The sequence below is a fragment of the Oncorhynchus gorbuscha genome, linkage group LG16 (genome assembly GCF_021184085.1).
Source record: "Oncorhynchus gorbuscha isolate QuinsamMale2020 ecotype Even-year linkage group LG16, OgorEven_v1.0, whole genome shotgun sequence".
In the NCBI taxonomy this organism is placed as follows: domain Eukaryota; kingdom Metazoa; phylum Chordata; class Actinopteri; order Salmoniformes; family Salmonidae; genus Oncorhynchus; species Oncorhynchus gorbuscha.
This window is the reverse complement of record NC_060188.1, coordinates 2,055,558-2,074,973: the sequence shown is the minus strand read 5'-3', so window position 1 is coordinate 2,074,973 and position 19,416 is coordinate 2,055,558. Positions and strand designations below refer to the sequence as shown.

Sequence of the window (19,416 nt, the reverse complement as noted above, 5' to 3'; positions counted from 1 at the left end):
GAAGTCCAAATCAGTTATCAAATCCGAGAGAGAGAGATATTATCTACCTCACTTGCTTTGGCAATGTTAACACATGTTTCCCATGCCAATAAAGCCCTTGAATTGAAATTGAATTGAATTGAAATGAGAGAGAGGACAAACAAGAGATTTAGGTCACAGGTTTAAGGGTTTATTTGAGAACAATGGCATTCCTCTTGTGATCACTTGGATAAGTTAAAAGTCCAATGCAGCAGTTTTTGTCACAATATCAAATCACTTCTGGGAACAATTAAGTAGCTTACTGTGATTGGTTTCAATTAAAATGGTCAAAAAGAAACAAAAGCTTCTTAACAAAGAGCAATTTCTCAAGGAAGAATTTAGCTCGGACAGTCTGGGAATGGTCTGAGTGGGGAGGGGGAAACTAAAAACTAGTGGTTATTGGCAGAGAGGTTTGGAACCATCTTTCTTATTGGTAAATGAACAAACTTCCCGCCTGATAATGTCACCAGACAGGCCAAAACGCCATCCCACCAAAACAGGCTGAAATTCCAGGTGGTCTTTCCAAACAGCTCTTACACTAAAAGGGCATTATAATCATTTTCACAATTTCAGAGTATTATCCAACCTCCTAGTGTGGAAATATATATAAAACACAGGAAATCACATTTTGGACTGGACCTTTAATAAACTGGTCTTGTTAAAAAAGCAGACAAAAGGGAGTGTGTTCGATAAAGGTTGAAACATCTTAACCCTGGTCTCTCACGTTTAAAACCACTTTAGACCAAGAGGAAATTCCCTTTTGGGACCATGGGCAACCATGTACCTGACTCATGTTCACTACACCTAGTTCCAGATCTGGTTGTAACTGTCTACCTAACTCCTTTGGTCGGGAGTCGTGACAATGACCATAGCAGTTGGCAAGACAGACAGACCGCACAATAATTTATCTGGGATTGTACTAAAACGTACTCTTGGTAATAATATGAAATATTAAAGATGCACGATGCAGAAATGGCTGCGCCGTGTCCTGGTTGCTAAAATTATAATAGTTCACTTAATTGCAGTTTATGTGACAAAAACAAACAAGTGTAGTGTACAGAGTCATTATACCATCTAAACCACTGCGAAACATTTTACATAACTAAAAATATTGTATTTCCAGCTGTTTCAAGCAAAAGACGAAAACAAAACTTAATGGGAAGCATAGAAATAGCTCACATAGAACAGATCTACTTATTCTTCCTTTAAATGCAAATGACAGATCTATAATACACATTTCTACATGAATTTGTTTATTGTTTAGGTCGCCCAAATTGTTACATATTGCAGCTTTAAGAAATGTAAAACAACAGAGAGAGAAAAAAGAGAGTTGTGATGAGTGGATAGTGTCTGGCGCTTGTGAAGGAAGGATTTTACAATGACGGCCTACCACAGCCAAACCCTCCATTAACCCGGACAACGCTGGGCAAATGGGACTCCCCATCACGGCAGGTTGTGATACAGCCCGGGATCTAACCCAGGTCTGTAGTGATGCCTCTAGCACTGAGAGGCAGAGCCTTAGACCACTGCGCCACTCAGGAAAAAAGAATGAAAAGTGGATAGAGGGATCTTACCAGCATGACATGGGATCACAGTCACTGTCCACTTGCCATCAGACCCTGGTTCCACAGAGGTGAGGCCGAGCATTCCTCCACCTGGTGACAAGACACACACACAAGAGACAGACAGCATGATCTATACAGTCTCTCTTTCATACTGATATGGCCTGCTCTAACAAAACAGATAGAGATATCTGCTCTGTGATGGCAATACCTGCTGACACACGCTTCAACAGACAGGTGAACTTACCAGACACAGACAGGTAAATATACCAGAGACAGACAGCATGACTCCTCATAACAGAGACAGAATATACTTAGTTGAACCCCAACCACATACCACTGTTGCCTGAATCACACTATAGGGCCAAAAGGATACCACATTCACCATAGTTGCTGGAATCATGCAGGAACTGACATTTAGAAAAGAAAGCACAGTATGGTTCTATAGTTGTCCTGACTCAGTCTTATCCTTACCAGCCTGGTCAGTGTTGAAGGCCACAAGCCTGGTGCTGGATTTGATGTGGTTCCCCTGAGAGGTGAAGGATCCTGCCCGGACATTACTGATCCAGCCCTGGACACAGGGGAAATTCACAGTGCATTAGGGGTAGGTGTGGTGGGACACTGGAGCTATCATTAGGAATATGACTTAAGCAACTGGCCATCAGATAAAACAAAGGTGATCGCAGCGGCCTAAAAGATGACACTGTCTAACGGTCATTATGAGTAGGCTATTTCTGACCTCCGCTAATATAATAGAGTAGGGACGAACATAATTGTTGCTATACTTGACAAGAAAACCATTAGAATGTTTCAGTTATTGGCTGTTCACTTAAATGCACGTCTATCCAACTGAGTGGGATCCTAAGCATTCCCTTGACAAGTCCACACAAGAGAATAGCAGCTAACACTCTTTTAGACACACACTGCTGAAGTGCAATGCCCTTCATTGTCATCCCAAAATAAACTGTGGATAACTTAAATACACAGGCAGAGCACACACACACTGCTTCTCCAAACACCCAAGATTCAGACTAACTGTCATAATAGGGAAGATTCAGACTAACTGTCATAATAAGGAAGATTCAGACTAACTGTCATAATAAGGAAGATTCAGACTAACTGTCATAATAGGGAAGATTCAGACTGTCATAATAGGGAAGATTCAGACTGTCATAATAGGGAAGATTCAGACTGTCATAATAGGAAGATTCAGACTGTCATAATAGGGAAGATTCAGACTGTCATAATAGGGAAGATTCAGACTGTCATAATAGGGAAGATTCAGACTGTCATAATAAGGAAGATTCAGACTGTCATAATAAGGAAGATTCAGACTGTCATAATAAGGAAGATTCAGACTGTCATAATAAGAAAGATTCAGACTGTCATAATAGGGAAGATTCAGACTGTCATAATAAGGAAGATTCAGACTGTCATAATAAGGAAGATTCAGACTGTCATAATAAGGAAGATTCAGACTGTCATAATAAGAAAGATTCAGACTGTCATAATAGGGAAGATTCAGACTGTCATAATAGGGAAGATTCAGACTGTCATAATAGGGAAGATTCAGACTGTCATAATAAGGAAGATTCAGACTGTCATAATAAGGAAGATTCAGACTGTCATAATAAGAAAGATTCAGACTGTCATAATAAGGAAGAGGGTATCAGAGGGCATGTTGTTACACACACCCTCTGCCGTCCATGTTGAATCAGCAGAACGTTAAGGAAGTGGGAGCGACTCCCTGCATAGGCAGGAGCGCTGTGTGTTTCAATACCACTGCTGCCAAAACCGTTATGGGCTAACCATGTCAGACAACAGGCCTGAACACTGTCGCGGGCTCCGGCAGGGAAGGTACAGAGAGCACTTAGCAGCCCAGACAGTGTCTGACAGCCCAGCAAAACAGCTAGTTTCTCTCTCTCAGGAAACACACATTACTGCTCCACAGGCAGCCAGGCATAAAGAGAACAAGATGCCCATTCTCACTCACTCACTCCTTGGAGTTCTCCCTCTCTCTAACATTTGAGATGCTGCTTTGAGTGTCGCTTTTCTGAGACAGTCCTCGTAACAGGATCAGAGATCCGCTCTGCAACTGGAACTCACTCACACTGTGAGACTGTGTGGAGGTTTGCTACATGGAGAATAAGCATCCAAGTAATGGTATGTTTCATAACCGATGGCATGACACCACTACTGTTTATCTTACTCACAGCCTACAGTCATTGGCTGACGGAGAGGAGCTTTGTTAAATGGCGTAGGGATACGCACTGTATGTACAGTGCACTTTAGAACTCAAATCTGAGCATTGCTGCTACATTGTAGAATGATGACCGGTTACAATGAGACCAGGAATTCTGATACATTCGAAACAATGTGTCTATTCAGTGATGCTGGGCATCACAGCCTGCCTATCTGTAACATCTGACCAATACGAACCGCTGTCAATTTCAAACGTGGAATTTGCATAGACTGCTGAAAGCTAGCTAGATAACAATAACCACATGGTTAACACTGTCACGTTAGCAGCCTTCGCGGTTTGCACTTGGTTTTCGTAGACTATTGTTTCTCTACCAATACACTCTTGCGATGCAGCAACCTTCTGCAGATATGCAGGAAGTTCAATTTCCTCCAAACATTTTCAGACGTTCCCCAAAACACAACTCCATTCCGTCTTCTTCGCCGTTGCTAAAAACCAATGCTGGCGAGGCTTTCTTGCATCGCTCATTACTTACATCTTTCTTGGCGATCTTCGGGGTGGTGTTTTTGAATTTGGAGGTCTTGAAACGATTCATTCTAGTCCCCTGAATTAACTTTCGTGCCTTCCGGGTATCTCTGTCTTGTTGATACTATCCGAAAAGAGCGAGCACTCAGCAGCACACTGCTTTTCAGATGACAGTTCTCGAGTTCAGCACTGTCACAACTCGCTGTACTGTGTGAGCGATTCAATCGACGATCGACTCAGACCCCTGTTTAGCTTCATCAATGATGATTGACCACGGTAAAATACAAATGTTTCTGTTTTTAATCGTAATTGCCGTGAGTAAGAAGCGGACTACATGGGATACAACTGTTTAAATACTATTCCACAGTTTCTCAAGTACAGATGTTTCAACAGAGTGAAAGTTAGTTTGCGAACATCTTGAAACAAAAAAATAGATTTATTGACAGTCAACTCTTCTGCGCATGTCCGTGACACAACTTTACTTGCACATGCGCAGTCCCCGCTGAGTAACAGCAGTAAAGTAATGATGGCGTCCTCAGCGGTTCGCTGCTCCACACGTTGGATTACAGTTGCTGTGTCCTCTGGTCACCGTCGTGCTTTGGCCCCTTCTTCCAATGGAGGCTCAAGAAGTCTGTCGACTTTTGGAGCACAGAAATTCTGGCCGGGAAGCAATGCAATGCGTGGTGGCACAGGGAATGCGTTGACATTGAGAGGGCTGTCAGGTGGGTGCACAGAGACGGCCTAACTAGCCAGCTAGGCGCTAGCGTTTCTCGTAGTTTCCATTCACCTTTTTGGACACAACTGACAGTCTCCAACAACAAAATTGACACCACGGTAACATTCCTAACGATACAACTGAAAGACAGACTAACCTTCGCTCGGCCCATAGCTGGCTAGCTAACTAGCTAGTAGTTAGCTTATACGCATTCAAATTGCTGGAGGTGTTTGGTACTGTAGCAAGCCTGCATCTCCATAGCCATGGCAAGGAAAGTAATGTCAGATCACAGCACTGATGATCTTGAACGGACTGTCAGTAATAGCTACTGAACTGGACAGTCGAACATTGCGTTGAACTAGCTGTATCTGCATGATCCCTGATTAGCTAGCTATATATGCCAACTGACGTTTGCTAGAAATGTATTGGCCCAAGAGTTGATCATCACAGACAGCAGCTAACTATGTATTTGATTGAGTCCTCAGATATATCGAGCCCTGCTTAGTGTTATAGGTGAATTGTGAGTGTACAGGCCTGTAGCTACCTTGGAAATAGATGACAACAATTATAATCCACAGTCATGTTGCCAGGTGTAATCTACTCACAAGACCTTTCTTGGTAGTTCCAGGTGTTAAATCTCCCCATGTCATCTGCACACTGTCCTTCCACACAAGTGCCCCAGCCTCCAACAAACAGGACTTCTACACGGTGTTGGAGGTACCACGCACTGCCACCCAGAAAGAGATCAAGAAAGCGTATTATCAGGTGTGTGTGTGTGATCACTTTCTGTGTAGTGTTGACTTGCTGTATTGATCCTTAGCTGTCACCAATCACCACAGTGGTTGAAATAACTTTTGTTGCTGTCCCTCTTCAGATGGCTAAGAAGTATCACCCTGACACCAACAAGGAAGACCCTAAGGCCAAGGAGAAATTTGCTCAGCTGGCTGAAGCTTATGAGGTTTGGCTGACCTTCTTCAAAATGGGCTTCCCCTTTTAAGAAACTAAAATTAGATTAAAGGATAGCAATATTTCTGTGACTTGTGTAGCTGATGTGGAATCACTAGTTCGTTACTTTCCTAACCGGTTTCTTGGTACTATTTGATGTCACTCTGGAAGAAAGTGTCAGTTAATCAAGTAAACGAAACATCAGAACCACTTGACTCAATGAAGGAACTGCCTGGTCTTATTGGAGGACAGTGCATCTTACTTCCTGCTTTGTCCTCCCCCAGGTGCTGAGTGACGAGGTGAAGAGGAAGCAGTATGACACGTACGGGGTGGCAGGGTTCGACGCCAGCCAGGCGGGCGGTGGTGGACACCAGAAGTACTGGAGCGGACAGGCTAACAGCGTGGACCCAGAGGAACTGTTCCGCAAGATCTTTGGGGAGTTCTCTGGAAGCCGTGGCTTCGGCGACTTCAATGCCGTATTTGATCAGCCCCAGGAGGTATGTAGTTGGGATGCCATACTGCTTTTAGAACCAAGGGGTTTGGAGAAGGGGTTACGATTAGCCTAATCCCAGATCTGCTTGTGTTGTCTGTGCATGACAACCACCATATGAGTTGGCTATACAGCACAAACAGAAGTTGACTGCTCATTCAAGTCAATGTTCAGTGAGGTCATATTGAGTGAGCCCATGCCAGGAAGTAAAAGCAGGAAGCAATTACATTTTTTAGGAGCGTAAACTTTTTGTTAAAGACATCCAATATGAATCTCTTGTCCCTCCTTTCCTCCCAGTTTATCATGGAGCTGACGTTCACCCAAGCTGCCAAGGGGGTCAACAAAGAGATGGCGTTCAACACTGAGGCCAGCTGCCAGCGATGTGATGGTAAAGGGAGCGAGCCTGGCACCAAGGTTGTGCACTGCCACTACTGCAACGGCTCCGGCATGGTAGGTGACATGATGTGTGGCGTGAAGTGTTCGTGTCTCACGTGCTTGTCTCACGTGCTTGTCTCACGTGCTTGTCTCACGTGCTTGTCTCACGTGCTTGTCTCACGTGCTTGTCTCACGTGCTTGTCTCACGTGCTTGTGTGTTTTGCCCTGTACAGGAGACGGTGAACACGGGCCCCTTTGTGATGCGGTCGACATGCCGTCGGTGTAATGGGAAAGGCACTGTGATCTCCACCCCATGTAACTCCTGTCACGGGACCGGACAGACCAGACAGAAAAAGACAGTAATGGTCCCTGTCCCAGCAGGTGAGACACACCCACACACTGACTCTCACTCCTATACCTACCCAGTCTTATCTGGAATCTTTCAAAACAATTCTTGATCTAAACGTAGTATGCATTTTCTAATGTGCACCCACAGAGAGATCCAGGAGCAGCCTTCTCATCCCGAATCTCTTCCTTTTCTCATTAAGATCACTAATCATTTTTTAAATTCAATCTTTATTTAACTAGGCAAGTCAGTTAAGAACAAATTCTTATTTACAATGATGGCCTACCGGGGAACAGTGGGTTATCAAATCAAAGTTTGTCATGTGCGTTGTAAATACAACCTAACCAACAATGCAAAAAGGTATTAGGTGAACAATGGGTAAATAAAGAAATAAAAACAGTGAAAAATAACAGTAGACCTTACAGTTAAATGCTCACTTACATGCTCTAACCAACAATGCAAAAAAGGTATTAGGTGAACAATGGGTAAATAAAGAAATAAAAACAGTGAAAAATAACAGTAGCGAGGCTATATACAGTAGCGAGGCTATATACAGTAGCGAGGCTATATACAGTAGCGAGGCTATATACAGTAGCGAGGCTATATACAGTAGCGAGGCTATATACAGTAGCGAGGCTATATACAGTAGCGAGGCTGTCAGAACGACAGATTTTTACCTTGTCAGCTTGGGGATTCGGTCCAGCCAACTTTTGGTTACTGGCCCAAAGCGCTAACCACTAGGCTACCTGCCACCCCATAAGTCCACATACCCTGTACCGTGCCACATCGTGACCCTGGGTTAAACGTGACCCTGCCGATTACCCTGTCTGTATGGAGAATCCGTGACCCTGTACGACCCGTGCCACATCGCGTGACCCTGTGAAGTGTGTGACCCTGTACCGTGCGTGACCCTGTACCGTGCCACATCGCGTGACCCTGTACCGTGCCACATCGCGTGACCCGTGCCACATCGCGTGACCCTGTACCGTGCCACATCGCGTGACCCTGTACCGTGCCACATCGCGTGACCCTGTACCGTGCCACATCGCGTGACCCTGTACCGTGCCACATCGCGTGACCCTGTACCGTGCCACATCGCGTGACCCTGTACCGTGCCACATCGCGTGACCCTGTACCGTGCCACATCGCGTGACCCTGTACCGTGCCACATCGCGTGACCCTGTACCGTGCCACATCGCTTAGTGCGCACCACTACGTTGGCAAGACAAAAAATGACAGGGAAGACAGTCCTTTAATGTGAGAGGCTCAGCGATGTTAGGATTTTGAAAGTTGTGTAGTGCGCACACCCAGGTTGACTGGCTGTGTTGTCTCTTTGCAGGTGTTGAGGACGGTCAGACGGTCAGGATGCCTGTGGGGAAGAAGGAGGTGTTCATCACGTTTCGGGTCCAGAAGAGCCCAGTGTTCAGACGGGACGGCGCAGACATCCACTCTGACGTGCTGATCTCTGTGGCTCAGGCTGTACTGGGGGGCACGGCCCGGGCACAGGGCCTCTACGAGACAGTCAACCTCTCGGTGAGAGACACACAGACAGACCAACCTTTCTGTGACACACCTACATACATAAGTGATGGATCGATGGCCAGTAACTAACTGTGATTGGTGAATCCTCTTGTAGATCCCTGCTGGGATCCAAACAGACCAGAGGATCCTCCTCTCTGGGAAGGGCATCGCACGGATCAGTGGCTATGGTTACGGAGATCACTACGTCCACGTCAAAGTCCGAGTCCCCAAGTAAGCTACACACAGTACACCTTTAGATACCATCTCTGTAGTAAGTTACACACAGTACACCTTTAGGTACCATCTCTGTAGTAAGTTACACACAGTACACCTTTAGGTACCATCTCTGTAGTAAGTTACTCACAGTTACACTCTGTTACACCTTTAGTACACCACCTTTAGATACCATCTCTGTAGTAAGTTACACACAGTACACCTTTAGACCATACCATCTCTCTCTGTAGTAAGTTACTCACAGTACACCTTTAGATACCATCTCTGTAGTAAGTTACTCAGTACACCTTTAGATACCATTAGTAAGTTACTCACAGTACACACAGTAAGTTACTCACCTCACCTTAGATACCATCTCTGTCGTAAGTTATACCATCTCTGTCGTAAGTTACTCACAGTACACCTTTAGATACCATCTCTGTCGTAAGTTACTCACAGTACACCTTTAGATACCATCTCTGTAGTAAGTTACTCACAGTACACCTTTAGATACCATCTCTGTCGTAAGTTACTCACAGTACACCTTTAGATACCATCTCTGTTAGATACACCTTTAGATACCATCTCTGTAGTAAGTTACTCACAGTACACCTTTAGATACCATCTCTGTAGTAAGCTACTCACAATACACCTTTAGATACCATCTCTGTAGTAAGCTACTCACAATACACCTTTAGATACCATCTCTGTAGTAAGTTACTCACAATACACCTTTAGATACCATCTCTGTAGTAAGTTACTCACAATACACCTTTAGATACCATCTCTGTATTAAATTACTGACAAATGTTAGATGCTCATTCCTCACGGTCTCCACTATTGTGTGTGAGCAGGATCCTGACAGACAGACAGAAAGCTCTGCTCATGAGCTACGCAGAGGATGAGACTGAAGTGGAGGGGACAGTCAATGGTGTCACAAGCACCACTGCAGGTAGTGGCACACACACACTGTTTCTGCGCTAGGTTCCTACACACTGACTGCACACTTACCTGCTCCCCTTCATTTGGTTTACAATTAGTTGAGGGCCCAGCTCTGCTCATGAAAGCTGACAATGCGTAAAATGAGTAAAATCTTGTCTCATGTAATACATGTTTCTGACCAGGTGGGGGCAGCAGTGGTAAGCAGTCTGAGGCAGGGCAGGACAGGCAAGAGGAGGTAGGAGAGAGCAAGCAGGAGCAGGGCTTCTTCACCAAGTTAAAACAATTGTTTAGCTCCACCTGACAGTCACAAACCAGGTAGGACACACTAGTCATGATGCCTCCACCTGACAGTCACAAACCAGGTAGGACACACTAGTCATGATGCCTTCACCTGACAGTCACAAACCAGGTAGGACACACTAGTCATGATGCCTTCACCTGACAGTCACAAACCAGGTAGGACACACTAGTCATGATGCCTTCACCTGACAGTCACAAACCAGGTAGGACACTTTAGTCATGATGCCTCCTCCTGACCGTCACAAACCAGGTAGTACACTTTAGTCATGATGTCTTCACCTGACAGTCACAAACCAGGTAGGACACTTTAGTCATAATGTCTTCACCTGACAGTCACAAATCAGGTAGGACACTTTAGTGATGATGTCTTCACCTGACTGTCACAAACCAGGAAGGACACTCTAGTCATGATGTTGCCTTTGCCACTTGTGCACATGCATATGTGGGATAAACTGTTTCCGGAACACACTGGTTCGTGGCACACCGTTTGTCAGTCAGCTGGTTTGTGACTGTCATCTGTATAAAGTTGCATGCATACATACACTACATACATACTAAAGTATGTGGACACTCCTTCAAATGAGTTGATTCGGCTATTTGAGACACCCGTTGCTGACAGATGTATAAAATCGAGCACACAGCCATGCAATCTTCATAGACAACATTGGCAGTAGAATGGCCTTACTGAAGAGCTCAGGGACTTTCAACGTGGCACCGACATAGGATGCCACATATCCAACAGGTCAGTTCGTAAAATTTCTGCCCTACTAGAGCTGCCCTGGTCAACTGTAAGGGCTGTTATTGTGAAGTGGAAACGTCAAGGAGCAACAACGGCTCAGCCGTGAAGTGGTAGGCCACACAAGCTCATCTGTCCTCGGTTGCAACACTCACTACTAGTTCCAAACTGCCTCTAGAAGCAACGTCAGCACAAGAACTGTTCATCGGGAGCTTCCTGAAAAGGGTTTCCATGGCCGAGCAGACAAGCCTAAGATCACCACACAAGCAATGCCAAGCGTCAGCTGGAGTGGTGTAAAGCTCACCGCCATTGGATTCTGGAGCAGTGGAAACGCGTTCTCTGTAGTGATGAGTCATACTTCACCATCTGGCAGTCCAATGGACGAATCTGGATTTGGCGGATGCCAGGAGAACACCCCCTACCCAAATGCATAGTGCCAACTGTAAGGTCTGGTGGTGGAGGAATTATGGTCTGGGGCTGTTTTTGATGGTTCAGGCTAGGCCCCTGAGTTTCTGTGAAGGGAAATGTTAACGCTACCGCATGCAATGACATTCTAGACCATTCTGTGCTTCCAACTTTGTGGCAACAGTTTGGGGAAGGCCCTTTCCTGTTTCAGCATGACAATGCCCCTGTGCACAAAGCAAGGTCCATACAGAAATGGTTTGTTGAGATCGGTGTGGAAGAACTTGACTGGCCTGCATAGAGCCCTGACCTCAACTCCATCAAACACCTATGAGATGAATTAGAAAGCTGACTGCGAGCCTGGCCTAATCGCCCAACATCATCAGTACCTGACCTCACTAATGCTCTTATGGCTGAAAGTCCCTGCAGAAATGTTCCAAAATCTAATGGAAAGCCTTCCCAGACAAGTGGAGGCTGTTATAGCAGCAAAGGGGGACCAACTCCATATTAATGCCCACATTTTGGAATGAGATTTTTCAACAAGCAGGAGTCCACGTACTTCTGGTCATGTAGTGTACATGCATACACACAATTGTTTAACCATATAAATATATTTACTAGAAAAGACATCCCAATTCAAATCAATGTTTTGCTGTCACTTTCAATGGGTGGAGGGACAGTAGTTTGTCATATGCTGGTTTTGAAAACACATGCAGTAATTCTGGTTCTTTTTTTATTCCCGAAAGGTAAAAGGTCCACTGGGAACTGAGGCGAGTGTCCGAGGGTAGAGAGATGATGCCCTAAGAAGACAGCCGCAAGGAGGGACCAGATATGGGGACAGGTGGTGGGAGAGTGTTGGAGGGATGATGTCTACTGTATCCTACTCTGGCACTGGACAAGACCGGTTACCCCAGATCTACCTTCACAGATCTCCTTTCATCCTTGATCAGTTCCATAGCAGTGGAAGACAATGGACTGAAACAGACTCAAACAGAATGTGGTCCTAACTCATACCTGCTGCCTAAAACCCAAATCCAAGAGGAAATATGCTCTGGAAGTACCAGGAAGTGACTGCCCCTTAGGGTTAGGGTTTGGTCTGTCTGCTGTCTTTGAGGAATACACTGTTGCCAGTGATAGCTAAAAACATGGATATACAAAACATTAAACATTAGACACCTCTATAATATTGAGTTGCACCCCCTTTTTCCCTCAGAACAGCCTCAATTCATCAGGGAATGGACTCCACAATGTGTCATGCGTTCCACAGGGATGCTGGTCCATGTTGACTCCAATGCTTCCCACAGTTGTGTCAAGTTGGCTGGATGTCCTTTGGGTGGTGGACCATTCTTGATACACACAGGAAACTGTGGAAAAACCCAGCAACACTGCAGTTTGACACTCAAACTAGTGCGCCTGATACCTACTATCATACCCTGTTCAAAGGCATTTCAATCTTTTGTCTTGCCCATTCACTCTGAATGGACACAGACACAAGTCTGTGGTCTCAAAGCTTAAACTTCCTTCTTTAACCTGTCTCCCCCCCTTCATCTACACTGATTAAGTAAATTGAAGTGTCATTAAGAAGGGATCATAGCTTTCACCTGGTCAGTCTGTCATGGAAATAAGTTATTCCTAATGGTTTGTACACTTAGGGTATAAGAATAGAAAATCCATTTAATTTAAAAGGCCTGTGCTGCAATAAGGAGCTTTGTTTTGGTTGAGATCCTCCTGATTTCCTAATGTGTAATAAGTTCTGTAAAGTTAACTCTGCTTCCTATCTAGCTAGCCACTGCAATGAGTTGTACCAACCTAGTAACAGCTATGGTGAGATAGAGGAAGTTGTCTGGCTGATATATACCTTTGTTACATTAAAAAAAGTCATGTGTGTGGAGATGCATTTGGGTCTAAGGACCCAGTCATCCAGGATGGGCATGACTCAAACCAGTTGGATCAGATGTGGCTGGACCTCTTCCCTCATCAACCCCTTCTCTCTCGATGAATCTGAGAATTCACTCAAAGCAGCACACTTTCATGTACCTCCATTCTGCCTCGTTATATTTGTAAATACAGAGCTGTTGATATTGCAATCATACCAATGTGTCATGTTAGAGACGTAAATAACATCTATAATTAAAGTGAAATCTAAATGAATTGTTTGTCTTATTGCTGCCAGATGTGAACAGTGGAAATACTAAACTACTGGAGAACGGCCCAATGACCCTGGTCTAATACTTTAGATGTCTGTACTTTAAGTAATAACTGAGCTGAATTGTAAGTGACATTACTAAGCACAGATCTATTAGCAGTTGGATATGTGTATCTTAGGAACACAAGGAATGTATTAAAACAGGGAAAATAATGACAAAAGTATACAGGAAATTCAACCATTTATTTTACTACAATGTATTCCTGTGATTTTCTTTCACAAAATGAGACCAGTGACATTTGTAGTAAATTGTCAGTCACTGATAAAGCTTGAGTTAGATTGCAGTGTACTTACTGTACAAGACTAATGGGTTTGATAATACGGTTACTGTTTGCTTTCTATTACAGCCGACAAGGCAAGAAAGAGTCACGCAACGTGTGTCCGTCAAGCACTCACTGAGATCACTAGGCTTCCATTAGTCCATCGCCAACAACACTCACACCTCGACACCTGAGATTATGGGTCGTGTTCATTAGGGCCCATGTTTCAGAAGAGTTTAATTGGACAAGTCCAGTTAGTCCCTCCATATTTCAGTCTTCTTCTGTTTAGTGCCTAATGAACACAACCCAAGTCTGATCATTCCAGAACTCCTTCAACATGTTCTAAATACTGCAACAGTTCCATCCCCTGAAAACAAATACTAAAATTGCATTTACATTGAACTAAAATATGACAAGTCTTGCAATGATTCTTACGTATATAATTTCATTAACATGAACCTGAGACCCAACACGTACATGACTAATGAGGCTCTGGACTGGTCTGGACAGCCATAACTACACCTGGGTCATGTTCATTAGGGCAACATGTTTTACCACGGAAATCAAACATTTATTGGACTAATCAAGATAATCCCGGTTTCATTCTGTTTCGTTAATACCTCAGATGGAGGAAGGGCTACTGAACACATACGTCATCTAACACCTGCAAAGAATTCAAGGACTACCAAATACACCAGAGATGGAGAGGAGAGAACCACAGACCTGAACACACAGCATAGAACCTGTTTATAATGAACCCAGATAATGTCATGTCAGCAACTTGACCTTTGGTATTCAGCATTCTGGCCTTTAACTACTTCTCCACCTTCAAGCGAAAGCATAGAATACAACACAAACTGCTGTCTTCAATGTTAAAACTACAAACAAATCAAGGAATGTAATGTTGATGTCAGTGTGAATCCTGAAAAGGATCTGCTAAATACTGTATTGGCCTTATATTTCCTCAGATACAAACCTATGGTCACCTGCACCACACATTGTTCTCCTTCTCCACAACCAAACAACGATGGCTCAACCTCATCAGGTTGGTGCATAGCTTTCAAGTCTTGAATGTTATCCATTCAGACTGATGAGGTGCCTTGTCTTCACCAATCTAACCCGATCTCATCTCACCTGTCCTGCCCTATCTCCCAGGCCATTACACTAGCTGCTGTATTCGCTGCCTCTACCTGGTGTTCATAGGCCTAGAACAATACTGAAAATCAACTTGATACACGTTTCTAGGACGGATGTGTCCGTTTTCAGACACTCTGCTCCTCTCTAGACTGCCTGAGTGCCAAGCAAAGGACAAGGAACTGGACAGCACTAGATAACTAAGTCCAACATAGCAGAAAACAAAGAAATACACTTCAGAAATGATTCATAGTAATATTGCTCGTCCATCCTAAAACAAGAACTAAGTGTCCATCCTGCCACTCACTCACTGTCTGTGTGCTTTTCACAGGAGGTTGGAATTTTCTGCCTGGGTTCATTTGGAGAGAAGAGAAAAATAATACATTGTGATGTGTGACAACCGTTGGCAACATTTTAAAGTCTAGACCTTTCTAAAAAAAAGTGTGCCTTTGCTGTCAGTTAGCCTGTGCTGTCCGTAACCAAATCTTGGGACTACTCCCAAGAGAGTATCACCCCATAACCATTAATACAAACTTTATAAGATGTCGCTCAACCTACTCACGCAAAGAGATAGTAGTCTGCCCTACAGAAATACTCCTACACTTTGCCAGATCTGCATATTAACATATGCATAGAATGCGTTACTTTGACTGTTTCTGGCTCAGCAGTGTTTGAGTTGTGCTGGTGCTCACCGCTAGGAGTGCCAGCACCTCAAATGTTCTACTTGTTCAGTTCCACCACCTAAATAAAAAGTACCGGCACCTAATTCAGTCCACTTCAAGCAAAGGCTCACTGCTCTAATATTTTCAAGATTACATTTTGGTTTGATGGACTGATTGTGAGGACACCCAGGGGACAGCAGAATATAGTCCTTCAAATCACCATGGCAACATAAGTGTCAAAATCCACAAAGGCTTTTTTGTCATAGCAGGATAGCTGTTTTTTCCCTCCAACTCTATTGCATCACTCCATAATACAATTGTTTGGGATTATTAAAGATACTTCAACCTGACAACAAATCACACTATAATCTAAACAAGTAAGATCAATTGTCATCTCATGTCAACTCAAGAAGAAATAAATGCTATAACAGGTTTGAATGAAAAAAAATGGCTCTAAACTGGTACTAAGAGCTACAAATATGACCAACCATACTGAGAAGATACAGGATGGAGGGAGAGTGAGAGGGAGGTAGTAGAGAGAGAAAATTAGAGGAGAGGAGGAGGGAAGGTTACAAGGTCTGGGTACGGATGGGTTCTCATCCAAACGTTCAGAAAACAATTCTTCTCGTCTTCCCTCCCTGTTTTTCTTCCTTCTTTCCTGCAGAACAGCCAACAATTGGCTGTGGGTCGGATCACATGAAGTACCACGCAGCCAATCCGGCGAGGGCGGCGACCCAGGCGGCGAATAGGACCTGGCCTGTGGGGTGTCTGAGGACGGCCATGGCCAGCTGACCGAAGTACGCCGAGCCCCCACTGGCCGCTGAGATAGACAGAGGACAGAGAACAGTCAGCAAACCTCCCACATTACCATGTGAAACACTCATACCATTTTTAACACCACTAAGCCAGGTCAAGCAGTACTGCACTGGCCTGGTTAGGGAGCCACTGTAGATGCTGGAGCCATGCTGGAAAGGACCATGTGAAAAGCACATTTCCAAGCCAGCCAGACAGTGTGGTAAGGGTATTGTGGTTCTAAATGCCCACGTATTGCTAACATGGCACAACAATTCTTTCTTTCAGGTGATTTTCTGGATCAAATCACTTTGTTTCCAGACAGAGCCTACAGGAGTTGTGTGTCAGCGTACCCATTTGTGCGGCGTAGTAGGGGCATTTGTTGATGTCTCCTCCGGTCCCATGGGCCCCGTGAACGGGCATGCCCACGTCCATGACCTCCTCCTGGATATCCTTACCCATCTCCTCTAGCTCATCAAATACCTGACACCAAACACAGGGGATTACAACTGGTTCATTTTCACTCAGCACAAACAGAACAAAAGGTTAAACAGGGAGGTACCATCTGAAAAGGTCCAATAAGGAAAGCTTATTTTTTCACAACACTTTGGAACAGTTTGATATTGTGTGTCCTGATGAACACAATCTCTGAACTGAAACAGTCAGCTGAATTGTGTTGACCCAGAGTTCAGCACAAACAGTTTCACAATGTGACTGGGTCGGTGGGCGAGGGAAAGGAGTGATATTTAACTTAAGGAGGTGCCACTGGTCAAAGAAAATGTCCATGATGCAGAACCGTAATAAGATCAAGTTCAACATCTGACATTCATGTAATGTAATCAGAAGCCAGATGTGAGGAAGTGAATTAATGATCATATCTGAGCACTTGAAATATGATAGATGGCACATTGTCTGGCTACGCTCTCAGAACCAGTTAGCAGAGTGGTAACGGTGATAAGACGGTGATAAGCACAAATCCAACCATCTGCTGTTGGCCAAAGACCCTAATTTTCCCTGGGCACAAGACTTATCTCCAAAGACAGGATCAATACAGTGCCTGGTTACTGAGCTTAAATGATTCATTCAATTATACAATACTGACAAATGCAACTAAACGACCGTGGCCTACCTCAGAGACTAAACGACCGTGGCCTACCTCAGAGACTAAACGACCGTGGCCTACCTCAGAGACTAAACGACCGTGGCCTACCTCAGAGACTAAACGACCGTGGCCTACCTCAGAGACTAAACGACCGTGGCCTACCTCAGAGACTAAACGACCGTGGCCTACCTCAGAGACTAAACGACCGTGGCCTACCTCAGAGACTAAACGACCGTGGCCTACCTCAGAGACTAAACTAATGCGGCCTGGCTTCCTCTGAAAACAAAACATCTATTTTTATTTTACTATGCAAGTCAGGCAATAACAAATTCTTATTTACAATGACGGTCTAACCCTGCCCTAACCCGGACGACGCTGGGCCAATTGTGCACCGCCCTATGGGACTCCCGATCACGACCGGTTGTGATACCGTCCGAGATCGTACCCGGGCATGTAGTGACGCGTCTAACACTGCAATACAGTGCCATAGACCGCTGCGCCACTCAAGGACCCACAGATATGAGATGGCAATATTTTCAGCCATCACCTAGAAGGAATTATTAAAAGACCCACCATTTACTGAAAGACCCACCACACCAGCAGGTGCAGCAGTCTCCGTTTACTGGAAGACCCCACCCCACCAGTAGGTGCAACAGTCTCCGTTTACTGGAAGACCCACCACACCAGTAAGTGCAGCAATCTCCGTTTACTGGAAGGCCCACCACACCAGTAAGTGCAGCAATCTCTGTTTACTGGAAGACCCCACCAGTAGGTGCAACAGTCTCCGTTTACTGGAAGATCCACCACACCAGCAGGTGCATCAGTCTCACTCATTAATCAACCCCAGCTCTATCGTCCCTTCCTCACCTCCATGTTGAACTGAAAGGCCAGCACGGCCTCCGCCACCAGCCTGTCCTTGGTGGCCATGTCCAGCTCCAGCTCATTCATCCGGCTCCGGTACAGCTGCTTGAAGGCCTTGGCGCTGTGGATGCCGTCAAACTGGTAGAAGTAGACGCCCTCGCCCGTCGATGGCAACTTCAGCGCCCGCTGGGCCACCTTCTTCAGCACCTGGCCCCCAGACAGGTCGCCCATGTAACGGGTGTAGGCATGGGCCACCAGCAAGACCGGCTCTTCCTGCCCCACCTAAATACAAATACAACTTCACTGGTTTCTGGTATTGTCAACCTCCCCTGGACTCCACACACACACACCAGAGGATTGAAGCAGCACAGGGAGTCACGGTGGTGACTCATGGAGTAGCGTTAGGTCTGAAGTGCCTTGCATAAAGGCACAATGGTAGTGGATGGTGGTAATGTGAATCTGAAACCAGCAGCCCTCCAGTAGGCAGTTCAGCCCCCACTTTTATCATCGTCCAGCCTGGGACTTGAACCAGCGGCCTTCTGGTTACCGGTCCACCTCTCTAACCTCTGGGTTACTCACCTGGTGGATGCGTTCCACGTAGCGTTGCGTGGCTGGCGAGCAGCTGACCCGCTCCCGCCAGTCCTCACCATAGAAGTAGTCCAGGTCGCGGGACAGGGCGTCACGTCTATTCAGCTCTGGGAAGTAGAGCGGGGAGAAGTCAGGATGATCCTTGTTCCTCTCAATCTCCTCCTCCATCGCCTCGTAGGTGTAGTAGAGGGCCACATCACCCAGCTGAGCGAGAGAGAGATGCAGAATTTTACCACAAAACAAACATTTTAGGTGCAAATATTTTTCATTAATCCATGTTTGACAGTCCCTCAAATACTGTGTGTGTGTCAACATTCACGTTTTCAAGATACATCCCTTTCTGTATCCTGGCAAAGTCTCACAAAGTGAGGATGGCAAAGCACTTCATGTTCTTTAAAGCCTTACAAGATATTGTTGTTCAGTACAGTGGTTGTTCATTACCAGTGGTGCTGAAAGACCCATCATGATTCTTGACAGTAATATCTTTCAAAGTGTTTGCAAAGTGAGGATGTCAAAGTTAG

The 19,416-nt window shown here is 45.1% G+C and overlaps 3 protein-coding genes across 6 annotated transcripts in view; 1 reads left to right on the top strand and 2 right to left on the bottom strand.

Moving 5' to 3' along the window:
- Positions 1 to 4,732, bottom strand: part of coro7 (coronin 7) — a 374,383-nt gene extending 369,651 nt beyond the window's left edge. Inside the window, 3 exon segments of the mRNA XM_046304112.1 lie at positions 1,593 to 1,673; positions 2,055 to 2,151; positions 4,316 to 4,732. Coding sequence (XP_046160068.1) covers positions 1,593 to 1,673; positions 2,055 to 2,151; positions 4,316 to 4,375 — 238 coding nt within the window. The 5' untranslated portion in view covers positions 4,376 to 4,732.
- Positions 4,733 to 4,797: 65 nt separating this feature from the next.
- LOC124000691 (dnaJ homolog subfamily A member 3, mitochondrial-like) lies at positions 4,798 to 13,441 on the top strand. 4 transcript variants are annotated; one of them, XM_046307256.1, is made up of 11 exons: positions 4,798 to 5,027; positions 5,649 to 5,785; positions 5,895 to 5,978; positions 6,250 to 6,462; positions 6,753 to 6,905; positions 7,064 to 7,211; positions 8,516 to 8,709; positions 8,813 to 8,928; positions 9,765 to 9,862; positions 10,035 to 10,167; positions 12,037 to 13,441. In XM_046307256.1, exons 1-10 carry the CDS (start codon positions 4,829 to 4,831, stop codon positions 10,151 to 10,153), a joined length of 1,461 nt encoding a protein of 486 aa, XP_046163212.1. In that variant the 5' UTR covers positions 4,798 to 4,828; the 3' UTR covers positions 10,154 to 10,167; positions 12,037 to 13,441. The 4 variants fall into 4 exon arrangements, with proteins under 4 accessions (XP_046163212.1, XP_046163213.1, XP_046163211.1 ...); XM_046307257.1 differs by having other exon boundaries at positions 4,799 to 5,027; positions 5,643 to 5,785; positions 10,035 to 10,087; XM_046307255.1 differs by having other exon boundaries at positions 4,799 to 5,027; positions 5,643 to 5,785.
- A 219-nt stretch (positions 13,442 to 13,660) lies between these two features.
- Positions 13,661 to 19,416, bottom strand: part of hmox2b (heme oxygenase 2b) — a 12,148-nt gene continuing 6,392 nt past the window's right edge. The window contains exons 5-8 of the mRNA XM_046307259.1: positions 18,887 to 19,099; positions 18,314 to 18,589; positions 16,698 to 16,827; positions 13,661 to 16,372 (exon numbers count right to left, since the gene is read on the bottom strand). Of these exons, the coding sequence (XP_046163215.1) occupies positions 16,245 to 16,372; positions 16,698 to 16,827; positions 18,314 to 18,589; positions 18,887 to 19,099 (747 nt within the window). The 3' untranslated portion in view covers positions 13,661 to 16,244. The remainder of the gene's footprint in view (positions 16,373 to 16,697; positions 16,828 to 18,313; positions 18,590 to 18,886; positions 19,100 to 19,416) is intronic.